The 22,619-nt window shown below is 41.6% G+C and overlaps 1 protein-coding gene across 1 annotated transcript in view; it reads left to right on the top strand.

The window, feature by feature from the left end:
• The window catches only part of A1CF (APOBEC1 complementation factor), an 83,374-nt gene that overhangs the window by 20,204 nt on the left and 40,551 nt on the right, over positions 1-22,619 (top strand). The window contains 2 exon segments of the mRNA XM_030334899.1: positions 5,797-5,940; positions 21,617-21,751. Coding sequence (XP_030190759.1) covers positions 5,842-5,940; positions 21,617-21,751 — 234 coding nt within the window. The 5' untranslated portion in view covers positions 5,797-5,841.

The raw sequence follows: 22,619 nt of genomic DNA, 5'->3' as shown, positions 1-22,619 counted from the left end.
CAATCTTTACAGAGGCTTTTCTTCTTGAGAGATGAAGGTTATATAGAAAGGGCAGCCTGCTGTGTATGCCCCTCACAGCTGTAGATGCAGAAAAGTCAGAGTTTGCTTCCCAACCTGCTTTTCTCATGCCTCTTTCTCCTTATCTTTGTCTCCTTGCCACCTTCCCTGAGCCAGGACCCACTGGCACCTGAGGCCACCAGGGTCAAGAGCCAGGGACAGCAAGCTCTGACCTTGCCCAACCGTGCACTCTGGAAATTTCTATTGAAAAATCTCAACCAAGTGAGGAGGGGAGGTGTTCATTCCATTCAACCTGTGACTTTCGGGAAGGCAGAAATCTTGAACCCTCAATAACTTCTAGGCCCTTCTTGTCTGGACCAAATAGTCACCAATGTTGCAAATATAAAACCAGAAAGGCATTGAAAAGAAGAAAAGTGAATTGAAATGTCAACTCTGTTTTTCAATCCCTTTGTACTCTTCTTCGGTTTTACTCTTCTGGTCTCTCTCCCAAAGATGATAACATGTTCATAAATGCAGTGAAAACACTGACATCAATTTCTCACAAAAAGCAAATTTAGCCCAGCGTAGAACTTTCTGGAAGTGATGGGAACCAGAAGAATAATAAGTGGTAGGAGATTTGAGGCAGATTCATTTTACTTCAGATCAAGTGTAGGTTATTGTCATTTACAAAATGCTCACCCAAGGTCTTCCATTGGTTCTACAAGTTATTTATTGAGCACTTAGCAAAGTGCCAGGCTGAGCCTTCTGGGCACAGAAAGGTGAATACAGCACAGTCTTTATGCTCAGGGCACTCACAATGTGGTGAGCAAGACAGCCATGTAAGCAGATAATTGCAAGATTATGTCCAACAGTACAGGGATATAGAGACTTTCTTGAGAGCATTAAGGGGGTGGTACTGTTACCCAAGAGAGGGTATCAAAGGAAGGATCACATCAGACATTTCAATCCAGTCTGGAAGGATAACAGGGCCAATGCAGTGAAGCTTAGATGTGGGAAGGCAAAGGAAAGGAATGGCATTCCAAGCAGGGAGCCAGCAAGTGTGAGAAAACATGGCAGCCCCTGGTGGCAGGTACATTAGGATGCCAGAAGGGAATCTAATCCTGGAGGGACCATTAATCATGCTGAAGATCCAGCACTATATCTTCCCAGAAAGCAATTTTGAAATGCTACCCCGTAGAATTAGAGATTAATGATAATAACAATTAAAATAACATAATAGATAACTTATTGGGTGCTCTGCTGCTCTCCTCCAGCAGGGGTCATGGGTGGTAATTGCAAGTCGTGTCGGAGCACTTGCCCCAGGCCAGGTGTAAACCAAGCCCTGGGCTGGGGTGTTCTCCCCTCGTGCTCCCTACCACACTGAGGCAGTGATGGGGACCCCCCCCCATTCTTGCCTGTAATGGTGATGGTGACCTCTCTCCGTCTGACTTCCATCTATTGCCCCGTTCTTCTCTCAGCTGTTAACATCTAGGTAACAATGCTTTTCCAAGAAACTGTGGAATGTCTTACTGCAGATCCTGAGAAGTTGAAGTGCCTGGTGACTATGCCATCTCTCCCTTTCTCATTTTTTAAAATCATAGATATCTGTGCCTGATGCTAATCTCATTCTCACTATGTGCCAGGAACTCTTCCAAAGCTCTTTCAACTTAATTACTCATGTAATACAACAACCCTGAGAGAAATACTATTGCTTTATGAGTTGAGACAACATGGACACCAAGAGGTTAAAGAACTTTCCAGTTCTTTTCTTCCTCTCATAGTGAGAGGCAGAATGAGGATTTGACTCCAGATGTCTAGCTCCAGGGTCTACATCCCTATTTGGGCTTCACCCTACTTGACTTGGTAGGACGCAGACACCTCGTCACTCATCCGTTCTCAAAATCCTTTCTTTTTTGGCTTTCCATCCACCTTCTTCATCTGGTTCCCCTTCTGCCATTCTCTGTTCCAGGTCATTCTCCTTTGCAGGTTACTCCTGGTCTTCCTGACTTCCAAAAGTTGGAGTGCTCTAGAGATCAGTCCTTGGACCTACTTTCTACACTTAGCTTGTACATGATCTCACTCAACTTCACAGCTTCAGTATCACCTCCAGGGAGACAGCTTCCCAGCTGACGTCTCCTGCCTGGAACTCTCCCAGAAAATTCCGGCTCATGTATCTGACTGTCCACTCAGCCTCTCCATGGGGCTGTCTAATGGGCATCTCCAGATGGGCATGCTTATGATGGAGCTCCTGACCTTCCGCAGATCTGTTCTTCCCCATCTGAGCTGAGAACAGTTCTGTTCTTCTGGTTGCCCAAGCCAGAACACTGGATGGCATCCTTGACTCATCTTGTTTTTCTCCCATGATGCATCCAATGCACCTGTAAAATACATCCAAGATCTAGCCCCTCCTCACCACTCTTGGCTGAAGCCACGACTCCCTCTTGCCCTGAAGGTACAATGGTTTCTGACTGGTCTCCCTCCTCCTCCCCATGAGCCTTCTGCTGACAAGCGTGAGGTGATTCAGGCACTACCTCACATGCAACGTCAGAAAAACTCATGTGTCAGGCCAAGTCATGTTTTAATGCAAGATCTTTTAAAAGCAGAATCCGTGCCAAAAGCATCACAATGAACAAAATCACAAACACCTTCATAAAAACAGGACTAACATGTTTGCATTACCCAGCTCAGTCCCAGCCCTGCCCGACTCCCTTCCATGTTGGAATGACCCTGTTAAACATCTTGTTGATCCTCTGGCTTCACATCTTAGAGCAAAAGCCAAAGTCCTCCCTGTGACCTACAAAATCCTTTGTGGCCTGGGCCACCATCATCTCTCTCATAACTCCCATTTCTGCTCTCATTCACTCAGCCCCTGCCTCTCCTCGTCTCCACCAACAAGCTCCCACCTCAGGGTCCTTATGCTCACAGGCCTTCCGCCTGGAATGGTCTCCCCGAAACACATCCCTCACGTCACCAGGTCTCCCCCCAAATTCCCCCCGTCAGGATCACGCTAACATTTCACCTTCTCCACCAACACACACACACTTTGTATCCCTTTTCCCTTTTTTTTTTTTCTCCTCAGAAATTAGCACCAGCACACTGTGTGTGTTACTTGTTTATGACCTCTCTCACCCTCTAGAAAACTCTGTGAAGTTTTGAGGGGAGATGGGTTTGTTTTGTTCTCTGCTATTTTCCTAGTGTCTCGAAAAATTCTTGCATGATAGTAGGTACTCAGTAAACATTTTAATAAATAAGCAATTCTTACTTATTGAGAAGTATATTCATATACTTAGTACTCATGAGTGCTCTCCTTATGTTCCTCATGCCTGCCATGTATAGGTTTTAATCCTCTTGCATTCATAAATTACTTGGGGAACTACTCTTTCAAAATTTAGTGGTCTCAGATCGGAACAGTTACAAGATGTTAATTAGAAAATGCACTATGCCATCTTTCTTCCAAATTGACCAGATTTAACAGAAGTTTGACTTGCTTAAAGAAATATTTATCTGGGCTCCAAGTTCAGCCTTCAGGTTAGGTCAGTGTTGGGAAAGGGGATTGTTTTTGGGAAATAAACATGGAAGACTGGATGTCTCTTGTAGCAAATTCTGAATTCTATTTCTGCGCCCTGACCTGACTTCCAAAGTCGTGACACTATATTGCGATGTTCTACAGATTTTCTCAATCATGTCAGAGTGAGTTCACGTGACCAAAAGACCTTTGTGACAGAAAAGTGTCTTCAATTATCTTGACTAATAATTAACCAAACTAAAGGTAGGCTTTGCAAATAAAACTTGTCATTTCACCACAAACTGTTATTTTTTGCTGGAAAACATGAAGGTCGGCAAAGAGCAAATCTACAAATCCACAAGACTGTAGGCTTGGCCTTCAGACATCCGTAAGACATGATGACAAATGTGGCTGACATCACCGGACCCCAGTCCACCCGTGGGCCTCTCTGCTTTTGTGGGTTCAATCCAGCACAGGGGGGCAGTTGTGGGGGGGGTGTTGTTGAGAGTATCCTGAAGAAAAGACAGTTAACATAACTGTAGTCAGCATTCAGGTAGAATTATAAAGCAAATACGGGTCTCCTTTTATCCCCACTGTGTAGCATCCCTAGAACGGTTATTTATATGATAAAAGTGTCAGGAAAGCTACATGTCCCAAATCACCACTATTAGAAAACTAGTTTCTAATTTGTCTTTGCCATGATACAAAGTTAGGACTGCAGGGGTCGGTGGGGGGAGGGGGGAACACTGCCTTTCACAAAGGATCGCAACGGAAACTGGTACGTTAACTTAACGCACTTCACTAACACAAGGGGCCTTAAAGCTGGGCAGGGGGTGAAGCTGGTGTGCAGACAGCACTGACTAAATACTGCTTGAGAGAATGAAAAAGTAAAATTGGGGTTGACCCGGGTTAGACGCAAACAAGAATTACTAGAAGAGTCCAGGGCAGCAATGGCCGTGTTTTTATGCCAAGCATGAAATTGCTCTGTCCCTGTAATAGCTGACGAATAGTTGCTCTGGGATCTCATTTTTCCTTTGGCTTTCTACATTTTCTTGCAAGTATTGCTTTCTAGAAGCTGCTAGATGATGCTTGTCTATTAGTTATTACCTTAAGAGAATTCTGTGAATCTGTAGTTTATCGACATGATGCCTGCAGCTTCCCTTTTCACCCAATTTTGTACTCGTTCCATATATTATCAACGGCGCCTTCATTCTGAACCCTTAAATGACCACCCAAAGTAGTGTAGGCAATCTCAGTGCATAGCACGGAAAAGTTTTTGAAGGGCCCATAGCGAATGGCGTTCAGTCTACACGTGATTCAAATCACTGTAAAGCACACTTCTTCTGTCCCCATTGGCAAAGCCCAGTAAGCAGAGGGAAAGCCCAGTGCAGAACCTTCACTGAGCCCTCACGCCAAGCCAGCAGATCAGCGTATGGCCCGCAGCACACGGGAGCCTCCAGGGCCTCCTGCTACCACAGCCTGGACCATTCGAGATGGCCACACCCTTACCCTGTGAACCTCTAATGAGCAATTATCACATTTGGAATGGAGTTCAAACTTGGTTCCCAAATAAAAAGTATAGACAATAAAAGTCTGAAATTCCACCTTCACACCTACATAAGCATGCACATACGTAGGCTTTCATAATCTCTTAGATTTTTCGCAAAGGGCTTCGTGTCCTCTCCCGGGTGGTCTAAGCGATAGATGATCTGCAAGGACCATTCTGCATATTTAATTTTTTTTTAATTTATTCATTCTTAAGAGACAGAGAGAGACAGAGAGAGAGAGAGCACGAGGGGGGAAGGGGTAGAGAAAGAGGAGGAGACACAGAATCCAAAGCAGGCTCCAGGCTCCGAGCTGTCAGCACAGAGCCCAACGCGGGGCGTGAACCCACGAACTGTGAGATCATTACCTGAGCCGAAGTCAGACGTTTAACCCACTGAGTCACCCAGGCACCCCCATTCTGCATATTTTTAATTGACATAATAATTTGTTTTTGAGCATATGGTGACATCCTAAAATAATTGCATTGAGATCTACTGATCTGTGTTCTCATTGGAGAAGGGGTATTACTCATTTGTGACTTCTAAATTCCAACTAAAATTGAATATTTAAAAAAAAACGAAACTCTTTAAGGAGGACATCTAACCAGCCGTGTTCATGTGTGGCTGTTTGTGGCTCTAACCTTAATGGCTTATTTATAGAGAATGTTTCCTGAAGATGTCCTTCATGAGAAGGACAAGTTTGGACTTGGTAACAGTAATTTACTTAATTTATCTTAAATTTGGTTTCAGTGAGCAACCCTAATTAACCTGATTTTTTGCCGATAATCACTCTCAATGGAATCAAATCACAAATCCGGGGATGGATTGAGCGGAACCCAGAAGGAAGCAGCCCTTCGCGCATTGGTCCAGCGCACAGGATATAGCTTGGTCCAGGTAGGAGCTTCTCGTGATATCTGCTGAGACCTACCACTGAATCCACTGAATGGTGGGAATATTCGTGGTCCTAAGGTGCAAAATGTGAACGGTTGGTCGTGTAACTGTTGACGGATGTTCCTTCCTGGGGGGGAAGAAGCCACGTCATTTCAGGGTTGTAGGTGACCCTGGACGGTGATGGTCTTTTCTACTCTGGGTTATCAGCTTAACCTTCACCGGTCATTTGAAGGCAGAATCCGGGTTCACAGTCAGAGAGACTATCACAGCTTTGAAAGATGGCTTTGGTCTCTGAAAAGGCCATTGGTGTCTACCACCCAAAGCTTTCTGTGAAGCAGACCCACACCAGTGATTCAAGAATCAGCAGAGAGCAAACTCTCCCAGGACTAGCCTGTTTCCAGAGAAGCTCCCTACTGGGGATGCGGAAAGATGTAGATGTGGGGTCCCAGGACTGACCGTTGGGTCATCCTAGCTGTTGCATGATGTTTTCTCATAACAGCTACCCAACCAAGTTCACAGTACGTAATAATTTCTCCCCAACTCCAGCAGAAGGAAAAACAAAAAAGTCCTAGAACTGGTTGTTTACAGACAGTGATCATTAAGAATTATCTATAGATCATGGTTTCTATGAAAGCCTCCTTCAGAGAGGTTATGACAGATTGAAAACTAGTGTTAGGGATATTAATTATCTTATTTGAAGAAAAAATGTTGCCATTTTTATCGTCAGACAACGCATTTTCATTCCCAGCTGTACTCTATCAACCACATGCTTTTCTAACTTAACCAAACCCACGTGCTTTCACAGAATACAAATTTCATATGGATAACAATTAAATATGCTGCGTCCTTTTATTACATATTCCTTTGTCAGATTGTTGCCAAGTGTACTACGTGTAGTTATGTTGAAACGTTACCAAAAATATTTAAGTTTTTCTTTTTACTTTCTTTGTATCTGGAACACTCATGCAAAGAGAGTGGTGGTACCCTTTTGAAAGCAAATTCTTTTTTTGTAATGTTTATTTTTATTTTTGAGAGAGAGAAAGAGAGAGAGAGACAGTGTGAGCAGGGGAGGGGCAGAGAGAGAGAGAGGGAGACACAGAATCCGAAGCAGGCGCCAGGCTCCGAGCTGTCAGCACAGAGCCCGACGCGGGGCTCAATCTCATAAACCGCAGAATCGTGACCCGAGCCAAAGTCTGACGCTTAACCAACTGAGCCCCCCAAGCACCCCAATTTCTTAATATTTATGTATAAGGATGTTCCTCTTTTGGAAGTGAATCTGTACAGGTCCAAATATAATGCTACGAATGTCTATAAACCTGTCGAGGGTGGCATTATTTACAACACCTCAGCATCGTAAACCTAAATGCGTTGAAGAAAATTATTAAATAAAACGATGAATATATAATCATTACATTCAACAAGCAGAACTTGATGAGAACTGATCACAAAACAGTGTACATCGTCTGTTCGATGTTATTCTAAGCCCTGGTCCGTCCTTTTCCCCCAAGTGAAATTCAGGGCAAGCCTCATGACTTTTCTGGTAACTTGCAGGTAATAAAAAAAGTTCCACTCAATAATAATAGGTCTGGTGCAGTATGAGAGAAACTTCCAAGTTATAGCTACTTCCCTTCGCAAGTATGTCAGGGTACAGGGTGCTTCCCGCTTTCTTCCTCTGTGCATTCCGAAGCCTAACTTCCCATGCCAGTCTGCGAACTACACCTGCTGACTCCGAGCTGGAGCAGAAGGAAGGGATCGAAGCGGAGGGGAGGGGGCAGGTGGGTGCTTACAACGACACTATGATCATCTCCAGTGTCCAGATAAGGAAAACAAGGCACGATTGATTCGGTAGCTTGCCCACGATTTACAGGCTATAATTCTATGGCTATTAGCCAGAATTTCTGGCAAGATTATACAGAACTAAGAGCTGTTATAATATTATCTTTATGATTGAGATTTTAGTGATTAGCATGCCTAGGCATGCAAACAATATTTGGTTGAGCCTAAACTTGGTAACATGATTCACTCTAGGTAATGCTATTTCTGTGTTAGCAGAATGACTCTTGGGTCAGAAATTCTTCCGTAATGTAAAACCTAGAATTGCCAAGTCGAGCTCTCCCAATCAAAAGCCTCTGATCAGGGTCTAAATATGTACATGACAACCGTGTTGAGTGAATTGGAAGAGCTCTCCTGATTTTGGCTGCAAAGTGCAGGAAGCCACTCAAGACCTCAAGTTGGAAATCTGTGGTTTAACCTATTCTTGGCCACATAGCAGGTGTACGATCTTCCACACGTGCCTTAATTACCCTTGGCCTTAATTTCCAGAATACTGGCTAGGTCTTACCCCAAAGCTGCTGGTCACGACGCTGCAATCCTGGTATCTGTTCAATCCGGTCGCTGGTCAGCAGACTGGAGTAAGTGACTGGAAGAGGAGAACAGCACGTTGGAGGCACAGCCTTGGCGCTTTGGGACTTAGGGGAGACCCTCCAACCTTCTCCGTTACTTCCGCCTTCAAAAACAGAGGGCAACATCAGGTTTCTTTTTTTATTTTTTTAAGATGAAATTTATTGTCAAACTGGTTTCCATACAACGCCCAGTGCTCATCCCAACAGGTGCCCTCCTCAATGCCCGTCACCCACCCATCTCTCCCTCCCACCCCCCATCAACCCTCAGTTTATTCTGTTTTTCAGAGTCTCTTATGGTTTGGCTCCCTCCCTAACTATTTTTTTCCCTTCCCCTCCCCCATGGTCTTCTGTTAAGTTTCTCAGGATCCACACAAGAGTGAACAGGTTTCCTTTTTTAAGTCTCTGCACAGGGTGCCGTCTCTGGGTGGCTCAGTTGGTTAAGCATCTGACTTCGGCTCAGGCCATGATCTTGCAGTTTGCGGGTTTGAGCCCCCACGTCAGCCTCTTTGCTGTTAGCGTGGAGCCTGCTTTGGATCCCCTGCCCCCCTCTCTCACTCTGCCCCTCCCCCGCCTACACTCTCTCACACACTCTCTCTCTCAAAAATAAATGTTTTAGAAAATAATAAAAAATGACAATAAAAATCCCTGCACAAGAACTTAAGATAAAGAAACATCTGAGTACAATTCAGGGAGCATACCCACAAAAGGGCCATTTAAAATTTTATGGTGCCTGCCAGTTAGATTTTTGGAAGATTTCTTTTTGTTGGATCTTTGCAGCCTGTGGGATGGAACGTTGAATACTTGCAAAACAAGAACTCAAAAGCCAGGGGGTGACTAATTGGTGCTCTCTTATCACCGGCAGGACAAATACAGCTGTCAAAAATAGAATTTTGCAGGTTACTTAATAACACGAGCCAGTCTTTTCTATCCCAACTGATACAACACCTTGCGCCTTTGAGGGTTTGAAAACACCCGCTTGTTTAAAACAAAAAAAAGATATCGTAAAGCACATCTTTGGATATCCATAGCTGAAAATTTTATCAAAGTATCTCAGAGAATACAAGGAAGTTCACGCGGTCCCCTGCATTTAGTAGACGTTCAATAAGTGTGGCTAAAGTCTGTGTGATGGTGACGAGTTAAACTCTCAACTTCACACTTGCGTTAGGGCCGAGTGGAAATATTTTGGAAGAAAGTATGCTGGCTGTTTCCTTGCAGGAACCCTGTGTCTCCAGACAATGGAATTACATGAGGTGCTTTCTACCCCCCTACTTTTTCATTCTTAACTGAACTTGCCAAATTTCCCAAAACAAATATGTTTTTGAGAGTCAAAGAAAAGAAATCAGATTATGATGACCCTTTCTTCAAGAATGCATTAATAACGTGGGTCATAAACTCTGGCATGTGATGGTCCTCCCACCTGGAATTTTCTCTATAACACCAGAAAGATATTATGTTTTCATAGATGAGCGTTTGCAGAAAACTTCCTGCCCAAGGTGCAATCAGTTTACATCAATTTTAATTCTATTAAAACTAAAATAGATTTAATAAAGATTGCCCTCGAGTAGTCTGAATATTTTTTAATTTTTTTAAGTGTTTATTATTTTTGAGAGAAAGAGAGAGACAGAGTGTGAGCGGGGGAGGGCAGAAAGAGAGGGGGTACACAGACTCCAAAGCAGGCTCCAGGCTCCGAGCCATCAGCACAGAGCCCCACGCAGGGCTCGAACTCACAAACCACAAGATCATGACCTGAGCTAAAGCCTGACGCTTAACCCACTGAGACACCCAGGCACCCCTGAATATTTTTTAAAGTAGGATACTTGATATGATATTACTTATAAATACTTACGATTATCATGTATTCCCATACTTTTATATTATTTTTAAATAGTTCAAAATATGGTGTGGATTAGCACTGTTTGTTCAACTACCCTATTGATAATCTATTTTCTTTTTTTAATGTTTACTTATATTTGAGACAAAGAGTGTGCAGGAGGGGCAGAGAGAGAAAGAGAAAGAGAGAGAGAGAGAGAGAGAGAGAGAGGAAGAGAGAGAATCTCAAGCAGGCTCTGCACCAGCAGTGCTGAACCCAACGTGGGGCTTGAACCCCCAAACTGTGAGGTCATGACCTGAGCTGAAACCATGAGTTGGATGCCTCACTGAGCCACTGGGCGTCCCCCCATCACATTCCTAATTTAATGGCTGTTTTTAGCACACATAAAGCATTTTATTTGTTGTTAGTTTTTGTTTCCTTAGTCCCTACTATTGAATACAATGTGCAAGTGGAAGGCCTTGGGGTTACAGAAGTATAAGATGTAGTGTCTGACCTAAAATGCGTAGAATGTTGTTGCAATGAAAGTTTATCCAAAATTAAAAATGCACTGAGTGAGAAATACAGCTGTGGGCATTACCTTTCTGTACAGAGTGATAAAACAGACCATCCCCTGACCTAATGAGTGAGGACCAATATTTACACATAGGGATGTTCCTCATAGTGAAATTTATAATGTTGAAAGTTAGATATATCCTAAATGTCCAATAAAATATTACCGCTCACAGAAAATATGATCACCCTTCCATTTACCAGTTATATAGTCATGTAAAACTATGCTTTCAAAGAAAGTCTTGGAGAAACGTCCAAACACGAATGTTTACCTAAAAATCAGAATGCAAAACTGTATACAGCTTCCAAATAATATTCTGAGAGATTATTTTACACATGGTAAAAACCCTGAAAAGTAATAAAATGTAATCTCTGATTAGGGTAAGTTTTTCTTGCCTGATGTTCTTCCCCCCCCCCCAAACTTTCTATAGTGGGTATGGACTATTTTTATTATAAGGGGAAAAAGTCTCATGAAGTGGGGAAATGTTCTAAGCAGCATTCCATTAGCAGTAGAAAAATTGGGGAAATTTCATGGAGAAAACCTCATTATTAAAGGTGCAGGATAGTAGTACCTGGGTTCATCAGGCTGGTCTTTCAAATCTTTGTATGTTTGAAATTGGCTTAATATTGATATAGTCCAACCCTTTCATTTTGCAGTCAGAAAACAAGCCCCAGGGTTATACAATTCAGTAGAGACATGACCCAGAGGTCAGCAAACTGGACCCATGACTCAAATTTGGCTCCTGCCTGTTTTTGCCATAATCTCAGCCTACGAATGATTTTTCACATTTTTAAAGGGTTGTCTTTTAAAAAGCCAAAAATATCAACTATCTGGCCCTTGACAGAAAAAGTTTGCTTCCCCCAACTCTAATGCTTACTCTAGTACTTTGTTTTAGAGGCAAATCCGCTGTTTTTTAAGAAAATTCCCCATAACACAGATGAGTATCTAAACGTCCTGGAATGAAGCAGGTGGCCCCTATTTCTCCTACCCACCCCCATCAGCTCCAGCTTGAGCCCTCATTCGCTCATTGACTCCACAAAGAGGGACATGGGTCCTGCCTTCATAAAGGTTATTCTCAAGGGACAGGCAGAAAATAACTGAGAAACCAAATAACCACAGATCACGTTAAGAGCCACAAGTATCATAAACCGGTCGTGTGCCAGAGAATGGCAGGTGACCCTCTTCAAGCAAGAGGACACTGATGCCAGGACTTGGAAGACGTGTGCCAACAAAAACAAACCTTGCAAGGAGCCAGAGAAAATACCATCCTTGGCAGAGGGGACCACTTGGGCAGGACGACTGAACCAAAACATTTATAAAATGCACAGCACTTTTGAACAGCCAAGACATCAGTGCATCTTACTTTCGAAGACCCAGTAAGATTACACCAGATAAATTAGAGAAATGAGTGGACTCCGTCCTTCCCCTCTGTTAATCAGCCATGAGCCTGGGTTCCTGGGAACAGGTCCCTCACACTAGGGACAAAATACAGCTTAATTCCCACCCCTCGAACTTTGCTCGTGGTGCATATTCTCTTACATGGACTTTCAATACAGCTGTATATCTTAATTATAATTTGTTCACCTCCTCAACAAAACTCACGTAAAGGTACAAGTCCTAAGTTGGAAAGGATAGTGTTAGATCAAATATAAATAGGATTGGGATACCATCCCTCTCTAAGGGTGCCCCCAAAATAACTCCCTTCATCTCTCTGGTTTTGTATGACGTACTTTAGTCCTTTTACTTGGGTAGTTCTTAAGTTGCAATTTTTTTCTTATGAATAATGCAATGGAAATAAGCAACTTGGGATCCCAGTGTTTACAATTGGCTTCATCCAGATTAGCACCAAGAGGGGCAGCTGGGAAAACACTGTGGCATTGGCATTCCTTCCCAGCCACCACACAAAGTCCTGGGGACAGGAATAGGAATTTGACTTCATGGTAAAATATAGCTCCCAGGTCCTACTTTTTCCTTCCAGTGCCTGTGACCACCTGCTCATGTCCCGGCTATCCAAGGACATAAGTCATTCACCAAGTGTGTTAATACTAATTCTTGAAATAGGGAGACTAAGCCTGAGAACAGGATGGGGCCAGTTTATCATCACAGACACACATTTCCCTAAGCTTCTCACCCCAGCCACCCACAGACCAACTTTGAAACTCCTAAGAAGCTTTGCTTCTACGAGCCACAAGTGCCACAGCATGGTATGGCAGACTCCAAATGACACAATAGTCCCATGAATCTTTCTGAGGAAAACGTATGCCTGACAGGTGACGGGAACCTCAGGATCCTGAGAAATAGAAATGCATTCCTGAAGCTATTTGCAGACATCAATGAAATTCTCCTCAAATAGCTTCAAAGAGGATTGGTTATTTATGAGCTCTTCAATATAAGGTTCAAAATCTTGGGAAACTACGTCTGATGGTGTTTTTCCTTAAACTACAAGCACATGGGGTTTTCCATGTAAAAATAGGTGTGAACTTCATGACTCAAATATATAGAAGCATGGACAGCTCTTTGGGACTATGGACTTCACTTATAGGCAACTTCAAGACTTCTCAAATTATTGTTTCTTTAATACTGATCAAAACAAGTATTAAGGGTTATCAAAATAAATATTTTAAAATTATTTTTAATGTTTATTTATTTTTGAGAGAGAGAAAGAGACAGAGTGCAAGTAGGGAAGGGGAGAGAGAGAGGGAAACACAGAATCCGAAGGAAGCTCCAGGCTCCGAGGCATCAGCACAGAGCCTGATGCAGGGCTTGATCTCACGCACCGTGAGATCGTGACCTGAGCCAAAGTCAGACACTTAGCCAACTGAGCCACCCAGGTGCTCCTCAAAATAAGTATAATAGTGAACCAAAAATAAGTGACTCTTCACTTAAAGAAACTGAGAGTTTGTCATGAGATTCAAAGATAGCTTTCCAACATAGGCAAGGACTAAAAAAGGCAGCTCACACAACATGCAGTCATGAATCTGTGTAGGATTTCATACTTGCGATTCTTTTTCAACATTGTTTCAGAGGTGCAGGGGAGAGAGCGGAGATGATGTTAAATGGAGCCTTGACACAGCATTACGTGACTGAATCTCAGAGTAGGAATTATTCTACAGCTGACGCTTGAACAGTGTGGGGGTTGGGTGCTGACCCCCGACACACAGTCAAAACTCTGCCTATAACTTTTAACTCCCCCCAAACTTAATCACTAACAGCCTACTGCTGACCATAAAAGGTCAATTAACACCAACTAATATGATATATTATATATATATATATATATATATATATATATATACACACAGTACTCTTACAATAAAGCTAGACAGAAGATGTTAAGAAAATCGTAAGGAAGAGAACATATATTTACAGAACCGTAAAAAATCTGCACCTAAGTGGACCGGCGCAGTTCAAACCCCCAGTGGTCCAAGGTCAACTGTAGTTTCCGTCCTCCTTCAGGCTTTCTGATAGGAAGAGTTAGTTGTTGGAGGTACATCTTAAACCCCTCCCCAGCCCCTGCTGATCTTTTCTTAAACACCGAGGACAGGACTCGGGCTCAGAGATTTTAGACAATAAGCCGAGCGACAATGTGATCATGATTTCCCTCGTGTATGGTTGTTTTCATAATTACCTTCCAGTTGTGCGAAAGGATCTTGCTATTTCACTTATAAGAATGATTTAGGTTTTCTTTTTTGCCTAGAAAGACATTGGTTCTTTAAATTTCCACAGCATTCCCTTTAAGGGTCCTTTTGACTAACTCACAAAACATCCTCTGGACATTGTCCCACATTGAACTGTGGAGTCAGGGTAGCCTCCTTTCAGGAGCATTCTATCACCCTCACAAGACTTTTGCCATCACCCAGTCAGCCCTGTTCTTTTATAAACAAAGACTTTAAAGTCAGGAAAGGCTACGTGTCTTCTCAAATCCCTCAGCTTGCCAGAAATTAAAATTCACGGGGAATTTGGTAAGGAGAATAATTACCGTATAAAATTCCTCTCATGCCAAAAAACAAATGCATTAGGTGACATTCTTGGCATACGTTGAACCAGGTAGGACAGGATAAGAGGTCGGTCCCTCAAACCAAAGTTCTTCACCTGCATGTGGACCGATGTCTTTATCTGTAATGTGGACAGCTTTGTATAATGTAACCAGATCTCCGTCTACCGGAATATTACTCAATTCAAAAAGGCGAACTGAATCTATAATTGGGCTTATTGAATAAATCACACGTTCTGAAAGGTAAAAGCCCAAAAAGGATAAAGGAATCACCAAAGCTGTCACCCAGTTATTTCTTGGATGGGATCAAGAGGTTCTTATAGATTTCAGCAGTGTGTCCACGCACGTGCCTGGAGCCAGAAGGAGGCGTGAGCACGGTGAATCTGGTGTCACACAAACAAGTGCTGTGGGGTCCATCATTAGGTGGATTTTGTTGCAAAATGTGAACGCAGGGTCTTAGAAGTGAGTTGGCATTTTACTTTTCCTCTTAGTAAAGGCAGGCACACTCCAAAAAGTTTTTCTGATTTCGAAATTTTCATAAGGATGTTCTTGAATTGACTATTCCCATGAAATTGGTCAGAAACGTGTATTATAAAAAGCTTTACAAGATACAAGGTATGTTTAAAGGGCTGTTGGCTTTTGAATGCTTCAAATAGTGAGTTGCTGAATTCCAAAAGAATGGTTTGCCACATGTAATCCTTCAAGGGAAAAGGAAATTATTACAGGTTATTAAATGCAGCACCTGATAATGTCAATTAGTTCTGCCTCCGTAAGACGACGAGTAACCTGAGATGACATTAGGAGTGTTTTGCTAGGCAACAGGCCTTCAAAAGTCAGCTTTCCAAAGTGAAACAAAAACGTGATTCCTAATTTGCTAAAAAAGTCATTTTCATGGGAGAACTGTAGCATATATTTTTTTTTGTACGATCAAACATAAGGACTCTGCGGAGAGTGAAGTAAGTTTCCAAGAGCCAAAATCGATTTGTGATTCTTTTTGTGATCTTTGCCATGAATGCACGCCACCAAGAATATTATTCAGAATGTATTGAATCAGCCATTTCTATTCAAGTTAAGTTTATAAGTAAACTTTCTCTCACTTACATAAACAGAAAAGCCACAGGTTTCATATAATTACATGTTTTCTCATGTACAATAAAGTGCCTCCTGAGATAAAACATCGGCCTGTAAACTACGTAATATCCCACACACCATGTTTTCAGAAACACAAAGCTGTGTGAGGAGAAAGTTCAATTTGTACTTGCTTATTATATCCCTGCTTTAGCTTTTCCTCTCGGTTTCCAGATGTGGTTTCGCTTTCTGTCAATTGCCACATCCCATTTATTCAGCCCTTACATCACAATTATTATTGCTCTATTTGTAGAAAAGTAATACCTGACATTCATATTGAGCATGTTTTTAAAGGGCTGTAAAAAATATAGCTAATAATTGGTGGGGGGCGGGGGGACACCTGGATAGCTCAGTCGGTGAAGCATCAACTCTTGATTTCTGCTCAGGTCATGATCTCACGGTCATGAGATAGAGCCCCAAATCGGGCTCTGTGCTAACAGCATGGAGCCTGCTTGGGATTCTCTCTCCCACTCTCTGCCCCTCCCCCACTCACATGCTTTCTCTCAAAAAAAAAGTATTAAAAAATTAAGAACCAATATGTAACTAATAAGGGTCATGTCAAATTCAACGGTATATAAATTTAAAAAACTCTGCTCCCTAAAATTTCTCAGCCTAAAATAGATTTTACCAACCTGAAGTCACTGATGTTAAGTTGTGAGAGTGAATAATTAAAACACAAACAGATGATTATCTTTATATAGAATCAACAAAATGAGTGCTCCCCACATCACCATCTGCTGTCCTCAGACAACAGAAAGGTCATAAGCAGACCAAAAGTGAAATCACATCTAAGAGGATCCTTTGAGTGCATCTCATTTAAGTACTCTTACATTTTCCTTGAACCCTATGACATAGGAGATATATAGGTGGTATATAGGTGGGAATAGAAATAATGCCTAATAACTTTATTCAATCTTACAAATAACTGGGAACACACGGTATTAAGTCATAAACTTCAAAAGACGCAGTCCCAAAAGATGTTCTTGATACACTGACGTTGACTGTTGAGAACAGTCTACAAGAGTCTGGCCTCTGAACCAGTGCTCTGGCCATGGCCCCGGTGACTGGCATGCTTGCAAAGGCTACAAATGCCACCAAGCCTGAGTGGACCGTCCAGCACCTGAGCTAACAGGAACAGAAATAAATATAAACATCAGCAATTGGAAAATGGGCAAGAGAACATCTGAAAATAGTTTAGTAAGGGACCGTACACAATTTCTTCCCCTTGGCAAGAAAAACCAAAGGACTGAAGGCAACCACGATGAGGATTACAGATCATTTCCAAAGAATCATTCAAGGAATTAAAATTACTGTTCAGGAAATTAAAAAAAAGAAGAAGACTGTAAGAGGGTTTATTAATTAATCTCCTTCCAGTTTATAAATGGGCTCACTAAGAGGAGACAACAAACCATCTGGTCTCTAGGTCTGGTGAAGCTGAATGAAAAAAGTAGGCATAGTGCAACATGAAGAATTATGAGAAAAATGCTTTCGTGACTGTTAACAGTATATGTCCCGTGAAATTCACCAGATTGAGAATTATTGGACCCTCAGACTAGTGTTTTCTGCAAGAAATTAAACCAGTGTGACTTTAGGTGAGCCCTGTAATATCTCTGGTCTCAATTTGCTCATCTGTAAAATGAGCATATTGGGTTAATATAAAAACCAAAGAAAAATATCATCACAGGCATAGGGCTTAGGATTCAAATTTTGTCTTTGTAACTTACAGCTTGAGTGACTTGGGACACAGTCTGTGCCTTGGATTTTTCATCTCTAAGATGAATGCTATCATCCTGTTGGGTTTGTTGAGATTAATCGAGTTAATACATGGAAAGCCCATACTTAGCACAGTAACTCAATTAGGGTTAAGCGTTGTGGGATTTTTTTTTTTCCTGCTACTATTGTGTATAAATAACAGAAGTCAACTCCTGCCGATTATGCAGGAAAGAAGTTTACTAAAAGAGTGCTTGTTTATAAATTTGGAGAACTAGATTTAAGAGTAAGCTTTCGGGGGGGGTTTAAGGTTTTTAGGAAGTATGGTTTTAGGAAACCACAACACAAATCTGGAATAATAAGAAAATATATCATGGGTGCTCGACATTATAAGTTTGCACCAGTATGATTCCTACACCAGAATTCAAGTTCACTTTATTGTAACCATGACTGTCCCAGCTGCAAAAGAATTTGGAATGACAAGTATCTGGCCTTTCTTAACTCTTGTAGGAAAATGCAATTTTGGTCAGATTCCCCAGATGTACGAAAAGAGCAGATGCCAGGTGGTCAAAATGAACTCAGCCCATTTGACCTCATGCTAAGATTCATTGCCTACAATCATTTATGAAAGTATGAGTGGTTTCACTCAACATGGTATACATCATTTCTTAAGGACTCTACGGTTCCATAATGAAAGATTTAAAATCTGTGACAGAGGAACTTTCAAATACTCTTGATATATAAACTGAATGACTAGGTAGGCTCAGCATCCAATATGTGAATTCAACCCCCTGGATTTATAGTTAGAATTAGGTCTTCAATTTGTCATTTACCTAGTTGAAGGTTTCTATGTATGTATGCGTTATAACAGACAGTAAGTGGTTTCCAGATCTTCCATTAGAAATGTACAGGTTCCCAGAGTTTAATGAACATCCTCTCAAGAAAAACAAAAACCTATATTCTCTCTCTCGGAACTATTAATACTTTTGTGCTGAGGGAATGTGTCCCCTGAGAAGGACATCAGCCAGTCGGGGAAAGAGCCATTATAAGCGGGCTTTATCTATTTTAAACTCCTTAACTATAAAAACAGTGCCAAAAATACCAACAATACAGCTCCCAACTGTCCTTTCTGAGTAATGGACAGCTATTCTAATACCATGACTAACGCCCAGCGTGGTCTTAAATTGGTCTAGACTTCCAGCCTGGTGTATTCCAAGTCCAGTGGGTGGTGGGTAGAACAGATCTCCCCCAGGCATGAACTTTGAGGTGTCTCTGAACCAGCCAGACTCTGTGATCCCCAAAAATATCCTTGGGGAATTTTTTTCAAGTGTTCATAGAAACCATAGAAAGACAATAAGCTCTCCTGTGCAGTCATCTTGGCTCATAAGCAGATGAAGCCTCCCATGCACGTGATGTCCACAAAATAGTTCAGTGATATTTTTAGCAATTATAGCAAGAAAGAAAGTTGAAGGGAAAATTTTAAAGGTCAATCTGTTGGTTGCCTATTTATTTTCCAACTGTCAGACAAAGCCTGCCAGATCAGAAATTCTGGAATCGCTACTTTAGTATTATGGGATAAAAGTTGGGTTTCTTCAACCTGAAGAATAAAAATACTACCAAATTTATGCTGTGTATTCCAATAATCCATCGACTAGACCTCTAGGCATTTAACATACACAGAAATCGCCCCCAAGGGATCATCATCAACCAAATGGTGAGGGTCAAACCAAGAAGGTGGATTTTACTTTGGTGAAAGAAATATGCCTCCTTATAGGCAACAGATATTAGATATGTCCTTCCAAAATTTGTGTAATAAAATGATTGGAAATTGGAAAGGATTTTAAATGCAGCAGAGAGCTTGCCATTTAACAGCATGCTGATTTTTTTTTTTCTTAAATGAGTGTTTAAAGGTATGGATCTGTTATAAATGATTAAGCTTCCATATAACAAGGCAAAATGTGGGGATAAGGCTGATGGTCTCTGAAACCAGACTGCCTGGGTTCAAATCCCAGCTTTGCCTCTTCCCAACCATGTGACCTCAGCAAATTACTTAATCTGCCTAGGCTTCAGTGTTTTGGGTAAAACGAGGAGAGCCATGGTCCTGAACCTGTGACGTTCTTTAAGGGTTACGACAGCGTCTGGTATATAGCAAGTGCCGTATAGGTTTCTGTTAGACAAGAAATAAATAGAAGTTTTTAATATATCTCTGAAAATATCAACTTCATATTTTTCAATAAATTCTTGGTTAAGATATAGCTCACTGAATTCTTAAGGAGTTTTTTCCCCCTATAAGTATAAAACATTTCACTTCTCAGTGATGTAAATGTTTTGCTGCTAGATGATTCTGCAAAAATTCAGGGGAAGGTAAAAAGGATAAGAACTCTTGAGGAAAATGTTTAAATACTTAGTAAAAGAAACACCCAGTTGTCAGAAGCATAAAATAATCAAGGCAAAGGTAGAACACCCATCCGACGCCCTTTTTTTAAATTGAAAGCAACATGATATAAATTAGGAATAAAAAAGTGATCACAACCAGAGACGTAATTTACGTTGTGATCCAAAAGCCTTTGTGCTAATACTTATAAAATAATTGAGGAAGTCTCAACTTGGGATACAGAAAGATTTAACAGTGAAACTAGAGGCTGCTTTACCTTTGATTTTAAACAATCCTGTAAAACAAGGTCTTTAAACAACTAACATCTGACTTTTAAGAATCTACATGGGAAAATATTTGGAAACGCAAAAAAACTTAACACTAACTGCTTCTATAGATGGGTAGGGTGACCCACTGGGAAATGTTTCTTTTTACCTTATATATTTACCGTGTTTTTCCTCTTCTACGTTACTGTTTTCTCCAACAACGTATGTCATTTTATAGTTTAAAACTTCTTATAGTTTAAAACTTCTTAAAGTATCACTTGTAGAAGTTAGCAATGAATACTGTCATTCTGTCCCCTATATTCACCTTTCTCCAAAAATCATAATAAGGGTGTAAAGACAAAGATCTCTGGCTTTGCCTAAGTGGGAATAAGAAGACCCTCCCCAGCAAATGCACTATCCCAGGTCAGCAGTGGTGGACCAGGCCCACACTTCACATGGGGCCCCTGAAGTTGCTTTCCAGTCTTTAACTTCTGGAAAAATAAAGACAGTAATGCTATCTTTAATATCTAATGTCTAGTAAAGAAAAGAACCAGAAATACTCCTTCCCAAAGAAGGCCAAGGGTTGGTTGGTTTCACCAAGGGTTAGTTAAGACAAAGCCAAAAGAAGGAGGAAGAGGAGGAGGAGGAGGGGGAGGAGGAGGAAGGGGAGGAGGAAGAGGAGGGAGGAGGAGGAGTAGGAAATTCTATTTGGACTGAGAACAGCTCTGTTCCCCACAAAGAGATCCAACATTAGTAAACCCCTCTCACCATCCTGTCAGCTTTGAAAACAGATTTAGGTTTCTCACTAGCTACCCCCAAAATTAGCCAATCCACACCTTCAAACATTAATCCACAATGTTTCTATGTAGGGGCTCCCATGGCCTCCCTCCCTTGGCCCACGAGAGGGCCCGAATTCAGGGAGACGAGAAGAGAATTCATCACTATTGGCTATGAGATGCCGAGAACGGTGCCACGCATATTTGATGTATTATCTCCCTTAATCAAAAAGCCAATATTATCCCCACTTTGTATATGAGAAAACTGAGGTTCCAAGAAGTTAAGCCACCTGCCCAAAGCCCTATAGCTAGTGAGTCATAGAGCCAGGCAGCCCAGCTCTAGGACCCTTACTGCCACCCCAGATTCAAATTATTGTCCAATCCTTCGATGGTCAGGCATTGGTGAGTGTGAACAACAATAATAATATCTGTCCAGCGCTTGACACATTTTCATGACACTTATTGCAAGCAAGTTGCTGAAGCACAGAGCATGGTATTAAAATCCACGTAAAGGACCTTGATTTTATCCTCTGACCAGCTATTACTTGTCAACGATAAATCTGTTCCTTATCATGACTTCGAATATAACTGAGGCACTCAAACTAAAGGTCTTATTGTTTTCTTCTCTCCCTCTTCCTGGATTTGCAGGAAAACGGGCAAAGAAAATATGGTGGACCTCCACCTGGCTGGGACGCTGCACCCCCAGAAAGGGGCTGTGAGATTTTTATTGGGAAACTTCCACGAGACCTTTTTGAGGATGAACTTATACCATTATGTGAAAAAGTGAGTCCAAATTTAATTTTTTTTTTTATCTTTCAAGGGGAAAATACTCCACACTTTGTTTCACACTCGTTCTTGGTCAGTGATGGTGTCTCTTCCAACTGCTGTTCCTCAACATGGACAAAGTTAAAACCTTCCTGTGAGTGGTTGTCCCCTTAATGCCACTGACTTGATGTGGCTCTTCCTTGACTGACAGCTTGAACTGCTGCTGCTAACTTTTAAATTCTGATCTTTGATCTGAAATGGCACAGACGTATGGAGTTCGCAGCAAGATAGCTATCAGTCTATAATAATACTATAACAACCTTCCAGAATAAGATACTTCTCCAACTTGACATTTTAATCCGGTTTTAAAAAGTATACCCTTTGCACTTAAAGAATGCGTGCACTTGTCGTGGCTCAAAGGTGTATCCATACTTAGTGATTCAGAATGAAATTTCCTTCTACAGGTTTCAATTTGTCTGCCCTAAGGCATCAACAAGATTAATAATGTAGTTTCTCAAAGTCATTATATAGTTAAGGAATACATTTCCTCAGTTTTAATTCCAAGCGATACGCTGTCACTAAACCCAAACTTACAGGGAGGACACAAAATTAAATTTTATTTTTATTATTTTACCAAGTGGTGTTTCAACAGCCCCATTCCTAGAAAAGTTAAAATTTTTTTAATGTTTTTTTATTTTTGAGAGGGAGAAGACAAAGTGCAAGTTGAGGAGGGGCAGAGAGAGGGGGAGACACAGAATCCGAAGCAGGCTCCAGGCTCTGAGCCATCAGCACAGAGCCCGGCGTGGGGCTCAAACTCATGCTGTGAGATCATGACCCGAGCCAGTCGGACACTTAACCGACTGAGCCACCCAGGTGCCCCATAGAA

Source organism: Lynx canadensis, chromosome D2, assembly GCF_007474595.2.
Source record: "Lynx canadensis isolate LIC74 chromosome D2, mLynCan4.pri.v2, whole genome shotgun sequence".
NCBI classification, from domain to species: domain Eukaryota; kingdom Metazoa; phylum Chordata; class Mammalia; order Carnivora; family Felidae; genus Lynx; species Lynx canadensis.
Note: the sequence above shows the minus strand (reverse complement) of the source record. Positions and strands in the feature narration are given on the sequence as shown.